Source organism: Zootoca vivipara, chromosome 1, assembly GCF_965207765.1.
Source record: "Zootoca vivipara chromosome 1, rZooViv2.hap1.1, whole genome shotgun sequence".
Classification (NCBI taxonomy): Eukaryota; Metazoa; Chordata; class Lepidosauria; order Squamata; family Lacertidae; genus Zootoca; species Zootoca vivipara.
Genome location: NC_142582.1, coordinates 90,488,335 through 90,502,411, shown reverse-complemented (window position 1 = coordinate 90,502,411; position 14,077 = coordinate 90,488,335). Strand labels below are relative to the sequence as shown.

General features: G+C 41.9%; 1 protein-coding gene across 6 annotated transcripts in view; it reads right to left on the bottom strand.

Moving 5' to 3' along the window:
- Window positions 1-1,532: 1,532 nt before the first annotated feature.
- Window positions 1,533-14,077, bottom strand: part of RBM25 (RNA binding motif protein 25) — a 34,515-nt gene continuing 21,970 nt past the window's right edge. For all 6 annotated transcript variants that reach the window (XM_035112894.3, XM_035112912.3, XM_035112920.3 and 3 more), the window contains 9 exons: window positions 13,572-13,785; window positions 13,075-13,164; window positions 10,474-10,547; window positions 9,541-9,691; window positions 8,846-9,170; window positions 8,242-8,516; window positions 5,392-5,490; window positions 3,099-3,146; window positions 1,533-2,943 (listed from right to left, as the gene is read on the bottom strand). In XM_035112894.3, coding sequence (XP_034968785.1) covers window positions 2,851-2,943; window positions 3,099-3,146; window positions 5,392-5,490; window positions 8,242-8,516; window positions 8,846-9,170; window positions 9,541-9,691; window positions 10,474-10,547; window positions 13,075-13,164; window positions 13,572-13,785 — 1,369 coding nt within the window. In that variant the 3' untranslated portion in view covers window positions 1,533-2,850. The remainder of the gene's footprint in view (window positions 2,944-3,098; window positions 3,147-5,391; window positions 5,491-8,241; window positions 8,517-8,845; window positions 9,171-9,540; window positions 9,692-10,473; window positions 10,548-13,074; window positions 13,165-13,571; window positions 13,786-14,077) is intronic.

The window sequence follows — 14,077 nt, the reverse complement described above, 5'->3', positions numbered from 1 at the left end:
AAAACAAATACACAAGTTACATGTCTGCTAAAAAAAAAGGGACCAATAAAAGACACTTTCAGGTCAATTCTGCTCTGAATTCTTGTAAATGGGTTAAAAACATGTTTCAGCAGATGGTTGGGAGTTGCATTAAAATTCATTTTTTCAGTTGTATATTTTTGTTGCTCTCGACTTGTTATTTGCTGGTTAGGATGCAAACTGTTACTGTAATTTTGATGATGAGATTAATGTTACCAACAACATCAACTCCAGGGAGCCATGCAACTAACTTTGGCTTTACCTTTTATTATGAGAACTGATACATTTTTAAAATGGAATCTGTAGTTTACATCTTTTCTAAGGAAAATTTTCAATCCTACTAAGTCTTCTGCTTATGAAGTTATGATTCAGTCTCGTTAAGATTCAGAAAATTTAATCTACTCTTGTTGAGAGCTTTCATTTAGCAATTAACTGGATGAATCCTTTATATTGCTGCCCTCTTGTTGCTAATTTAGCATTGTATGTCCATACGTATCAAGCATGTAGTCTCGTTTTCAAATGTGCAGTCTTGCTTTTTTGATAAACCAAACATAGAAGCTGCTTTATAGTAGTTAGGCCACTTGTTCATCGTGCATAGGCCTCCCCAACCTGGTGCCCCCTCCAGATTGGACTGTAAACCATCACCCTCAGGCAGCATGGTCAATGATCAGCAGATTACAGGAGTCATCATCTCACACATCTGAAGGGCATCAGATTGAGAAATGCCTGACAGCAACTCTCCAGTTCAGCTGGATCCTGCCTGGAAATGCTAGGCTCGTTATGGCCCTTTCCCTTTTTGTGAAGGGTTATGGTAAAACAGACCATTATTATTCAGTTTTTTATTGTTCTTTGATTAGTTAGGCTGCCACTTCTATCATTGTGTAACAGGTCAATACATATAATTTGTCTCCTAGAAGTGGTATGGTTCTCATTCTTGAGATTCCGTTCCTTTTCCCCACCCCCAGTAATTGTAACAATACAATTCACTAGGTGGGATCTAGATTAAGTTTGGCAACTTTGTTTTTATTTCAATTCATATTTTGTTGGTGTTTTATTGTACTCTATTTAAATTATTACTGTTAGTCACCGCAACATTTGGTGGAAACGTAGGCTACAAATTTAACAAATTGTATTTAGGGACTTCCGTTAGTCATGACTAACATGACTAACTTGATTTCAACAGACTCAAGTGCAGGCATCCCCAAACTTCGGCCCTCCAGATGTTTTGGACTACAATTCCCATCATCCCTGACCACTGGTCCTGTTAGCTAGGGATCGTGGGAGTTGTAGGCCAAAACATTTGGAGGGCCGCAGTTTGGGGGTGCCTGCTCAAGTGCAACCAGCTTATTCTAGATCCAAATCAACACTACTCTACAGTTTGGCCAGTGTGCAGAATTTGAAGCTATATTTCCATACTGGGAAGTTTTTGCCAGATCAACAAGCCAACTAATCCATTACTTCCAGAAATGAAATAGTAGTAGTATATTTTGAAACATAAATAATCAAAATCCAGATCAAATATATACATTTTTAATATCTGAAATATTTACATGGTGGAACCATTTATGGGATCCCATTTATTAAGAACAGTTTTTTCCAGCTGTCTTCTTATAATGCCTGTACTCAGTAACTCAGTGTCATGGTTATACCTCCTAAATAGGTCAACCAGTATCCTTCAGGTAAAGAGATATCAGAAGAGCAGTATTTTAAAAAGTGAGAATTGTTGCTTCCTGGAAAGTGTTCATCCTGCAATCAAGAAGGCCCATAGCGTAGTCTTTCTACTTGTGAAGATTTTAAAAAACGCAGTTTACAGTACATTGTTATTGATACCACATCAGCATATGTATAAAACTCATACAGAGTAAGAGGACAAGAAATATCATCCTCTATCCGACAGACAGCTTACAGTACAAAAAGAAAGTCACAACTGACCTGATGACTTACATAAAAACAAATTTCTCCATTGTTCAAAAGCATATGATTTTAACATTGTAAACTGTTGTGCTCAAGTTACATTTTTAAACCTTTTCTATCCACAAGTTTCCCAAACCTGTCTATGGATTTTATTTTAAATAATAAAAAAGAATATTTTAGAAGTCTGTATTAGTAGGAAGCTAAAATTAAATAAATTTATGCACTAGTTATCCTTGATTAAAAACGCAACTATGAAATTCTGTCACCACCGTAACTGAACAAAAGGCCTCATGTAACAAGCAGGAGGAAATTTATCAATGGCTTTACAAGGATGCCTGAGTTGAAGCAAGTCCACCATGTTTTTCTATAGATTCCTCTAGAAATATTATAAAGTCCAACAAGAGAATGATCCCCTATCCATGCAGATGAAAACTGTGTGCCAACAAAATGACTCCCATCCATTTTTAGAATTTTAAAGTTTATTCTAATATTTTAAAATGGAGAAGGGAAAGAAAAGGTTGGTGTATTTACATAAAATTCAATTATTTTGGTTTGTGGTGAGCACAGATGTTTCTAAAACATGGGTCTTCTTAATATTTACAAGGAACAGTTTGGAAGATGAATATCAGAGACTGTGTACAGCAGCTGCAGTAGTTTATGAAACAATACCTGTAACTGTACCTGGTGAGTGAAAAACCACCAATGCAGAAGTCAGATAATTACAACCAAGGAAGCTGGGGTGAGGGCAGGAGGGAGGGAGAGGGGACCTCAGTGTAACAAGATGAAAAAAAATTCACATTTTCTACATTTAAAAAATACAGGTCTCACAAATGTCTCTTGAAGACAGAGAAACTTCAAAGTTCTTCAGTGATGCAGAACAAAAGTTGAAATGGAGCCCCCAAAACAAAAAGGGATTCTTTATTTCACCAGCCCAATCTTTTTGGCTTCCGTTTCATATATTAATAACCTCCACATTTTGACTATAAAAACTTCAGCTTCTTCATCTAGCACCTATACCAAAAAAGAACAAAATAGGGCATTAAAAACCAGAGGAAAAAGTACCGCACATCTCTCTGAATACATTTAGTGAAGGTGTTTCTCAGAGAAGAGTTCTAAGCTTACACAAACTAGAAATTCTGGATGGGGCATTTTTTTCCTTTACTCACCATAGCAACATCATCCAAGATGCTCTGCGGTGAACTATGAGCCATAACCTGAAAAAGAGAGGCATATCAACATTGAGAACACAGCACTTATATGACTGAAAACTGAACCATGCAAGATTTAGAACTATTACCCACATAACAGTAACATTCTAGCAGGTAGCAAACACACGTATCTTAAAATAAAATCCATTAAACGCAAGCCTGTTGCTTTCAATCTTAAATAAGGTGTTTGCTCCAGGGGAAGCTTCACTGATTTTTAATGTTTTCCCCCTTCCCTTGTAGTTCCTTGCACCTCAAAAACCTGTTGCAGAAGATTGGGGGGCGGCTTTTGGAAGAGCGTGGAAGGTGTTACAAGCATGCAGGAGAAATGGGGAATTTGCGAAACGGTTTCTCTTCCCATTCCATTCACAGAAGCCTCTGCTGATCAAAAACCCTTATTGTGAGTAGGAACACAACTGGATACAACCCTAAATGATTTGAAAGAAGAAGAGGGGTTTGGATTTGATATCCGGCTTTATCACTACCCGAAGGAGTCTCAAAGTGGCTAACATTCTCCTTTCCCTTCCTCCCCCACAAACAACACCATGTGAGGTGGGTGGGGCTGAGAGACTTCAAAGAAGTGCGACTAGCCCAAGATCACCCAGCAGCTGCATGTGGAGGAGCGGAGACGCGAACCCGGTTCCCCAGATTACGAGTCTACCGCTCTTAACCACTACACCACACTGTGGTGGTGGACCAAATGACATTTTTAGTTTCCACCCCCTTGTTCGATTCATAACAGGTATTGACTGTATTTGTAAGTGACCGAGGTAGACCAAGATCAGTGAGAAAAGAAAGTTACCATTTGTGTCCTGCCGCCTTAGTTAACTCAAAACAAAACCCTCACACTGTTTGCTGTCATGTTGGAGCCGACTGTAGTTCCCAAAATAACTCACGCACAAGCCTGCAGGTTATATGTGCAAGTCTAGTATCAGGCTTTTGACCCATCAGTCCCATCAGTTTAAAACAACATAGTTATATATTTATGCATAGAAGGCAACACACTGTCAGTAGTTTACTTTGGGTAAATATTGTGAAATGAAAGTGCACAGATTGGGAGGTGGAGAGAAAGTTACCAATGTACCTACCTGAAGCGTAGATTTGCTTGTCCAGTGTAGCATCACTAGGTTGAGCTTCCTTGCGCTTCCAGTGGATGAAGGGAGGAGTACCATTTACAGGAAATAGGCTGACCCCTCTTTAGTTTTGCATACTCACTGAGCATGAACAGTCCAGAAATGAAACTCAGATTAATCTAAACCTATATCCTACAACAAACCATTAACTGAAAGCCGACCGTGCTAGCAGAGGTGGGAAGAGGTGTTGCAGGCTATGCAAGGGTGTGGCCTCAGTGATGCTACACTGGACAAGCAAATCAACTCTTCAGATAGGTACAATGGTGCTATTTCACTTGCCCATGTAACATCACTGGGTTGGGATGTACAAAAGCTCAACCAACTAGGGTGGATCCCAACGGCAACAAATTACTACTCCAGCCAATGCGGTTTCAGAGGAAGCAAAGGATGTGAGACAGGCATGCTGTGGAAGAAATACTGAGTGGCCAGACATGCTGCCTGAACTGAAGTTTGAGCCAGTCAATGCAGTGCTGTGACTCAAAAGGCCTCCTGTCCACCGGGACCAGTTGCCCCTCGCAATGTGCTCCAATCCACTTATGTGGCGCTGAGACTGCCATCCTAGCCTATACGGGGGTTATTGGCTCCATTGGTGAAGGGAATGCCACACATAGCTGTGGCATCCTCAAGGCCTGGTCTAGCCTGCTCGGGAGTGTTTGGCCTACTTCAGGCCTTGGTGGCTTGGGCACATAGGGGATGGGAAACACCTTGTACTTTGTGATGACAGTACACATTTCTAAGAATCCACCTCAGCCGATGACACCTCCGTAAGGGCTGAAAATTAAAGCCTGCAGAGAGGTAGATCTCAGTGTATCACTGCTGCTAAGGAGGGCAATCCAATTATCCCTAAAGTGGGGGTGGGGGGCAAGCTTCTTGTGTCTCCCTCTCAGAAGCCAGTCTGTGGAGATGAGGGAAAGGAAGTCTATTTTTTATTTTTTAGTATTTATACATAGAAAGAACAGTAGAAACTGAAATCACAGAATAAAATTGCTAAGCCGAAATGAAAGAGTACAAGGAGCCAGCCTATTTCCTGTAAAGGCTATTCCTTAGGTGTAAGTAAGCCCAACTGGCAAGCGAAATTATAGCACCAGCCACCTAAAATATGTATTTATGAAGAAGTTTACCTTTGAACAAACAAAGTCAACTAGCGTTGCTTCTTCTTCACCAATATATTCTATTATTTTCTTATTGATCCATGGTCTAATTCGACGTTCCATTAATGTCTAGAATAGAAAATATTATCATTTTAAATAGTTTCCATATTTTTAATTTGGACCATACATTGCTTTCATCCCTTGTCACTTATAAAAGGTAAAAGCAAATGACCCCTGGACGGTGAGGTCCAGTCAAAGGCTGGGGTGCAGTGCTCATCTCACTTCAGGCTGAGGGACTCGGCATTTGTCCACAGACATCTTTCCAGGTCATGTGGACAAAATGACTAAACCGCTTCTGGCGCAACAGAACACAGTGACGGAAGCCAGAGCGCACGGAAACGCCGCTTACCTTCCTGCCACAGCGGTACCTATCTACTTGCACTGGTATGTTTTTGAACTGCTACGGTAGGTTGGCAGAAGCTGGGACAGAGCAACAGGAGCGCACCCCATCGCACGGATTCGAATCATCAACCTTCTGATCAGCAAGCCCAAGAGGCTCAGTGGTTTAAACCACAGCGCCACCCATGTCCCTTTGTCATTTATAGCAACAATACTGTATTAACATTGAAAGAAAATCTCTGCTAGTTCAGACTAAAGGCCTATCTAGTCCTGCAACCTGTTTCCCAGAAAGGCCAACCAGATACCTCTGGGAAACTAACACGTAGGGCATGAATAAAATAGCCCTTTCCCACTGTTCCCGTGACTACTACTGAGGAATTTTGCCTCCAGATCCTGGAGGCAGTATACAACCATTATACCCAGAAGCTACTGAAAGCTTTCTCTAAAATGAGATTTGTCTAATCCCATTTTAGTTGGTGGCTATGACCACATCTTGTAACGCAGTGTGTAAAGAAGTACATAGAGTCATACCTTGGGTTGCGTTTGCTGCGGGTTGCGTATTTTCGGGTTAAGTACTCGGCGGACCCGGAAGTATTTACTTCCGGGTTTCACTTTGCGCGCATGCACAGAAGCGCTCTGTTGGCGCTTCGCGCATGCGCTAAAGCACCACTCGGGTTGAGTACTTTTCGGGGTGCGAACGGCACCCCAGAACGGATTGTGTACTCAACCCCAGGTACCACTGTACCTATTGTGTTTATGATTACAAAATTTAAATGGGCTTACATCAGTAAATAAACCAAGTAAAGCTTGAATTCATTTTAACTACTGATGCTATTTTTTAAGATTTATCTGCTTCTCCCCCAAACTAAGGCCCGGGGGCCAGATGCAGCCCAATCACCTTCTAAATCCGGCCTGCAGACGGTCCGGGAATCAGCATGTTTTTACATGAGTAGAATGTGTCCTTTTATTTAAAATGCATCTCTGAGTAATTGGTGGGGCATAGGAATTCGTTCATTTTTTTTTCCTTCCAAAATATAGTCCGGCGCCCCACAAGGTCTGAGGGACAGTGGACTGGCCCCCTGCTGAAAAAGTTTGCTGACCGCTGTTCTAGTGTTTACTTATAACAGAATGAAATAGAAAAAATGTTTGAGGTTGCAACCCTAACACCTGGAAATAAGTCCCCCTGAACTCAATGAGACTTACTTATAAGACAATAGGCAAAGGACTGCACAGTTAAGATGGCATTTCCTTTATCAAAATTTGCTTTAAATTCCTTCGATTTCAAGGCATGTACTGTATGTAACGGGACACCTAGGGCTTGCCGATCAGAAGGTTGGCAGTTTGAACCCCTGTGATGGGGTGAGCTCCCGTTGCTCAGTCCCTACTCCTGCCAACCTAGCAGTTCGAAAGCACGCCAGTGCAAGTAGATAAATAGGTACCACTCTGGCGGGAAGGTAAACGTTTCCGTGCACTGCTCTGGTTCTGCCAGAAGCGGCTTAGTCATGCTGGCCACATGACCCGGAAGCTGTACGCCGGTTCCCTCGCCCAGTAAAGCAAGATGAGCGCCGCAAACCCAGAGTCGTCCGCGACTGGACTTAACGGTCAAGGGTCCCTTTACCTTTTTACTGTATGTAACATAAAAAAAAACTTAAGTAGACCAGTTAAAAGGAAAAATGTTTACGAACTTAACATTATTCAATTGGTTGCTAGCTCTTGCCAAACTTGTAAGCCAGGATCCAAAATAGGACATGGGCAGATGTATCAATACAACAGGTTTTAGTTGTCTCTCTTTGCCTGCAGCAGATCTCATCAAGGAGACAAGTTTGACACAGCAACATGCCTCCTTACTTCTTGCCTGCTATATATTCTATGCTATCACCACTAGATGATCTGATATATAAGTAAATGGCTTGAATCCAGATTCTCTTTCAATGATGAAAGTACAGATACTCCTGTGAGCAAAGGTGATTTCCTCTTCCCACCAGCCTCTTGTGTCCTCCATAATCTGTTCCATAGAGTTGGGGGACTTTCCAGAACATTGTGGGAGAGCTGTAAGATGAACAAGTGACTATTGTCTCCCCTTCCTCCTGCTAGCAGAATCCTTTGCTAGACTGGAAGCATTTCACAAGCAGAGGATCCAAGCCAATCTTTGCATTTCGGTAGTAAATTAATTAATAAAATAATAATTATTTCTACCCGCCCATCTGGCTGGGTTTCCCCAGCCACTCTGGGCGGCTTTCAACAGAACATTAAATTAAATTAAAATGATGTGACTTGCCTATATATAGGCTAGTATTTTTTTTCTAGTTAAAGATAGGGACAGGCATAGGGGCTTGGTTATGTACTGAAATAAAGATTTCCCCACAGAGCTCTTATTATTCCATGAGGTGCATAAATTTTACCAAACCACAAGAGCTGGCAAATTAGTGCAACACATGTCCTGTAGTTCATACTCAAGATTTTGTAAAAATTTACACTTACTGAATCCACAATAGACCAGTCAAGAGGATAAGCAAAGAGTTCTGGTTTGGCTGTGGGAATTTTCTCAATTAGACTCTTAATGTGCTTGCGCTTCTCCTCAGTATTGACACTGCCTTTGGAGGAGCCTTTGTCTTCATCACCGTAATCTAGGGGCACCAGTTTCCTTTTTCGAGGCATGTCATCACTGTCTTCATCCTCAAACTTATTGAAGACACTGTCCACGGTGAGTTTCTTTCTTTTCACGGCATTGGGCTGGTTAGGACTATTGCAGGCACCTAAAAATATAAAGAAGATTCATTCAAATATATTTAAACACCAATTCAATCTGGAGACTCTTCCAAATTCAGGTAAGAGCTGCACTTTTAAAAACAATGGGATATCAACAAAATAGTAATAAAAGGCTGGGGAGAGAAAAATCATCCATAGAGCAAAGTGGCTAGAATTAAAGAGTTTATTCTATGCTGCTTCACTCAACTGCTCTGCTCTCAAATGGATCAATAATCATTATACAATCAGAAGGTTCAAAGAAGGGAAGCACAGAATCTGACTTCCTATCTTTGTGCCCTCCTTCCTCACATGGATAGAAACAAGGGGAAAAACTTGCCCAATTTGAGGCTAAGTCCTATTTTAGGCCTGTACTCCTCTGGCTGCTGCTGATCTGGCGAGTTTTCATGTGGGATGATAATACCACAGGGAGACTCATCCCCAGGAGTGTTAGGAGTTGCATTGCCACTTGCTGAAGAAACAGATGGGGCAGAGCTGATGGGTCGCAAGGTTGGTTTAAGGCAGGGCTTTTGCTCTGGCTCTTCCTCCTCTTCTTCAGGTTCTTCCCTCTTCTCTTCCTTTTCTTGCTTTTCCTCCTCCTCTTCCTCGGATTCTGGCTCCTGTTTGGTTTGTGGCTGTCGACGCCTTTCAGCCTCTTGTTCCATCTATGGAACAAAATTGTGGTCTTATGTACCTTCTTGATCAAATGCACTTGTTAGGAGTTAAAACATGCAAAGCAAGCCTGGCTGTCCCCGTAAATGGATAATCCTAGTTAATCCGATGCAGTTTTTTAAAAAGCTCAATTTTATTTGGCTTTATAAGTAACGAATAATCCAGATTAACAATACTATGATATTTATATAAAGAGATCTGAAACAAAAAAACTGCTTCCCGCATGAACATGGGGATAAACCCAGGACATGTCAACCAACAGGGTCACAAATCTTTAGCTTACCAATAGTCGACTACATGACATGGTCTACTATTCTAAAAATGCTCATTCACTACCCTTTGCCAAAAAAAGGAGTTTCTTACCCTCTGTAGCTCTGCATCTGGATCTGGGTGTCCTTCTGCAAGAAGACGTTGCCGGATTTCTTCCAGTTCTTCCTTTTCCCTTTTCCTATCTCTTTCATCTGCTTCCATTTCCTTTTCCCTATCTCGCAATCGCTTCTGTAGAGCGCTTCCCCTGTAACATGTATTCACTTTTGTTTTAAAGGTCTCGTGGCACTTGTTTCCCACAAATATTTGTCAAAAACAGCACACCATAAGCACCCAATACAGAATATTGATTATAAAGTTTCATGTTTCATTCTCTACATCAGAGAAATAAAATATCCTGTTTGGCATAGGATTAAGCCATGTACTTCTTTGCACCTAGATTCTTACAAGAACATGCCAGGAAGGAAAAGCAATTCTTAAAACTAGGGAAATAAAAGATCCTTTAGTTTGAAAGTGATTAAGAACCTCCTAATTCTTCCAAGTTATCTGAATATGTTTAGTGCTTTTCATAAAAGAGGTGCATATTTGCTAGGATTTGTCTAATGATCACTCTTATTGGTGCTGCATTAAATTTACAAATTTGGGGCTGCCATCTCCATCACTGAACACACAGGCTTCCTTTGTGGAATGGAGCACCTTTGGCCAGCTTAACCTGATTCACCCACTACATGCCCCACATTGGGCAGAAAGTTCCCTGCATTGCAGTGGGTTCGACTAGATGACCCTCACGATCCCTTCCAACTCTACAATTCTATTACAGTATTCTAAATCACATTGTTTGTAAACCTCTCCTACTCATCACATGTTGGAACACAAGATTTCCTACATATGTCTTTCTGATAGGAGTCATTAAAAGTTGATGAAACTTGAGAACACAAACTGATTTATCTTGTGAGACCTGCGGGTATAGAACGGTATACAAATTTAATAAATAAATAAATAATCTCCTGCAGTCCATGCTAAGCATACCTGTAGTATTTTGGATCATCTCTGTCATCATCATAATCTTCTAGAAATTCTTTTAGACGCTTAGCTTCTTTGGCCTATAAGAGAGTTGAAAACATTTAATTAATTTCAGACAGAAATTAGCTCTTCACCCTTGAAGGAGCAGAAGTTATTCCCTACCAGGAAGTTTCTAGAGTAGCACCTTCCTTTAAGTAGATAGCAAGTCACTACTAGTTTGCTTTTCCTGCTTCTGGGATGGTATTTCCTCCTCACAAACTACTGAACCCTCTGAAGCTTGAGTTGAGAATGGACTTCCCAGTTCTGAACTAAAGTGTAGAGGCATGAGATAAGTTAGCCAGGCTTTGCAAAAGGGACCTGAAATAATCGCTTTGAGTGCAAATCTGCCCCAAATAGTCTGCCAGTTCTGGCTAGGATGCAAGAGAACCAAGTTATTGAGCTCTATGAGAGGAATTTGGGCATGCATTTTTAGAAAGCAGTTTCCTATGCCAATGCACTTTTGAAAACAGTCTACAATATAGCTTTTGAAAATGGATGGGTCCTGCTGTTGAAAGAAACATGTAAAAATGTTACTAGGCATGCAAACGTAGATCCAGCTTCTGCTCCCGCACAAGTAGGAGCGGAATCAGGGCTGCTTAGCCGGAGAGCGCAAAGCCCCTGCTACCCAGCTGAGAGATCTCCTAACCTACTCCTGCTTGCATGGGAGCAGAAGATGGATCGGGTCTGCTCAGCTGAGGAGGTGCAGGCTCCGTCACACTTTTCCTTTGAGAGGTGTGTGGCTGCATTCCCCTCAACAGAGAAGTTTAAAGGAGCACCACCTGGCAAGGCGGAGACAACCTGACAGCTGCATAAGAGGCAGTGCAGGGGTTCTCAGATGCAGCTGTCAGGCTGCAGAAGCAGGATCATGGCTCTCTCAGCTTGGGAGGGGCTTGCACTCCCCAGGTGAGCAGTCCTGCTCCTACTTGCATGCAAGCTGGAGTGGGAGCGGGCATCTCTCAGGTGGGAAGGGGATGCTTCGTGCTCTCCAGGTCAGCAGCCCCAATCCTGCTCCTGCTTGCATGCAAGCAGGACCGAGGTCAGGGATCTCCTAGCTGGGAAGTGGGGGCTTTGTGCTTCCCAGCTGATCCTGATCCTGCTCACTGGAACATCAGGGCTTGCTCAGCTGGGGGCAGTAGCCTTTCTGCCCCACAGCTGAGCAGCAAGCTGGGGCCAGCTGCATTGTCCCCAGTCCAACAGATGCTGGGCTGAAAGCCCCTTAGCTCCTGCCATGAGAGCTGAGGCAGTTTCTCCCAGTGCCTTGCCAGCTGAGGCCAAGGCAGTTTGTTTCAACATCGTGGGTGGTCACCAAACTGTGATGTTCTGCTGGCAATACATTGTGATGTTAAAAACCTAACATCGCCCAGCCCTAGTCACAGCTAGCTTGCCTTGGCCTATGCAAGTAAAAGCTTAGAGTTTTTCTCTCTCAATCGTAACAGCACTATCTTAAGCATGTTTACCCAGATTCAAGTAACACTGAGTTCCATGAAACTTACTCCCTTAGTGTATTTAGGATTATATTCTCAGCATTAGCAGTTCTGAGAACCATGCAAAATCCATTCTCTCCATTTCTGGCAACATGGTGTGAGTTTTTTAAATGACCTCCCATGGGTGCAGACTGGCTGTCCAGTTCCACACACCCCCTTAGCTTATAATGGCATGAACAATACTTGCTGCTTATAATGGCAGATTGTTCCAGGCTACCAGCAATACTACAAAACAAGTATCTGTTTGGAGTTAATTTACATGAAAGCCAAAAAATTACAGGTATATGAACCAAAAAACACCGAGAATTTTTTTTCAAAAGCTTATTTTCTAAAGATTTATGCTGAAGATCGTGTGCAGGCAGCCATGTTGGTATGTTAGAAAAAATACTCTGAGTTTCACAAAACTTTTCTGCTGGTTTCAGATTTAAATAAGGAGGGCAGAGAGGAGAAAATATGCTGATGGCCTAGGGGGCAGTGAAAGTCATGTATGACATTATGGCCTTAAGATGGCAATTCAGAAAGCTCTTTGCAAACTGATTAGGGTACACCATGCACCATGTATCCAATGATAGTCATACTGAGAGTGGACCAGTTGAAATTAATGGACACGACAAACTTTGGTCCATTAATTGGAATGGTTGAAGAGTGAGTAGAAAAAATATAAGCAGCCAGTAGTTATTCAAATCTGTCTGAGAGCAATAAGGAAAACATAGTTGCAATATTAGTAAAGTTGGGAAATAGTCTTAGATAATCAACTAAGATCTTTTCACTTTGTAAGGAACGAAGTCTGTAAAGCAACCAAACACTCCCCCCCCTGCATAATGCTTTAAAAAAATTGTGGCCAGAGTTCTTGCTTTTCTTCAATTTTTGTGTAAGCTTCAATCAAGAACTCCAATTTCTTTAGTTATTAAAAAAAATTGCGGCAACATAGAGACTCAGCTATTTTGCATTAACATTTGTGAGCTACCACCTAAGTCACAAAAATGTTACTACTACTACTACAGGACACCCTTGTATACCAGCACAGATATTCTGCCATTTGAGCATCTAATAAAAGCAGTGCAAAAAATAATGAACCCCTTACCATTTCTCTTCGCCTTTCTTCCTCCCTCTCAGCTTCTTTTTCATATTCTCTAGCTTTTTTCCGTTCTCTGATCTCCCAGTTTTTAAGACGCTGAAACAAAATAATCTGTTTACCATTTACTGAACCAGAGGGGGGGAATCCCATATGTCACTTGAGAGCAGCAAAACCATCCACATTTAATTATATCACCCAGACTTCTATTTCAATACAGAGGAAACATGCTCCAAGAATAGAGGTGGATCTTTAACAACTGTGATCAGACCTCCATTCAGAGAATGGGGCTTTCACCCTGAAAAGGGACAACCTGCTTTCAACAAGTGTCTCCTGAGGGAGCATGGGGTACTGGGGGAGAGGGGCTTCAATGCAGGGCTCTGCAGCTGGTGGGTGGGATGGTAGAGTTAATATTCTCGCCCCACCCCTGAAAACCAGGTGCTTTCCACTTGCAACAGAATCCCTTTGAATCCAATCCCCAGATCACAAGCAACATCCTCCAATACCTCTTGATAAGCTGCTTCCTTTTCACGGAGCTTCCTTTCCAGTTTGCGCCGCTCATACGCATCTTCTTCATCCTCTTCTCTATCCCTTTTCTTGTCCTTCTCTCGCTCTCTCTCCCGTTGTTCTCGTTCCCTTTCCCGCTCCCGTTCCCTCTCTCGCTCCCGTTCCCTCTCCCGTTCTCTCTCGCGCTCCCTTTCTCTGTCTCTGCTTTTCTCTCTGTGGACAAATGTAATGACAAATGATTAATGCATGTAATTGTCAACATTTAATACTGCTGGTAATAGAGGTTAGGTCTAACAAAACTATCTGAAGAAGTGTGCAGGCACACGAAAGCTCATACCAATGACAAACTTAATTGGTCTCTAAGGTGCTACTGGAAGGAATTTTTTTATTTTGTTTTGTCTACTAGATAAGTAAAACACCATACAATACGAGGGTTACAAATGTAGCGATTTGGAGATCACCGAAATTAAGCCAAAACTCAAAACCTCTGTTACGTTTTTCAAAT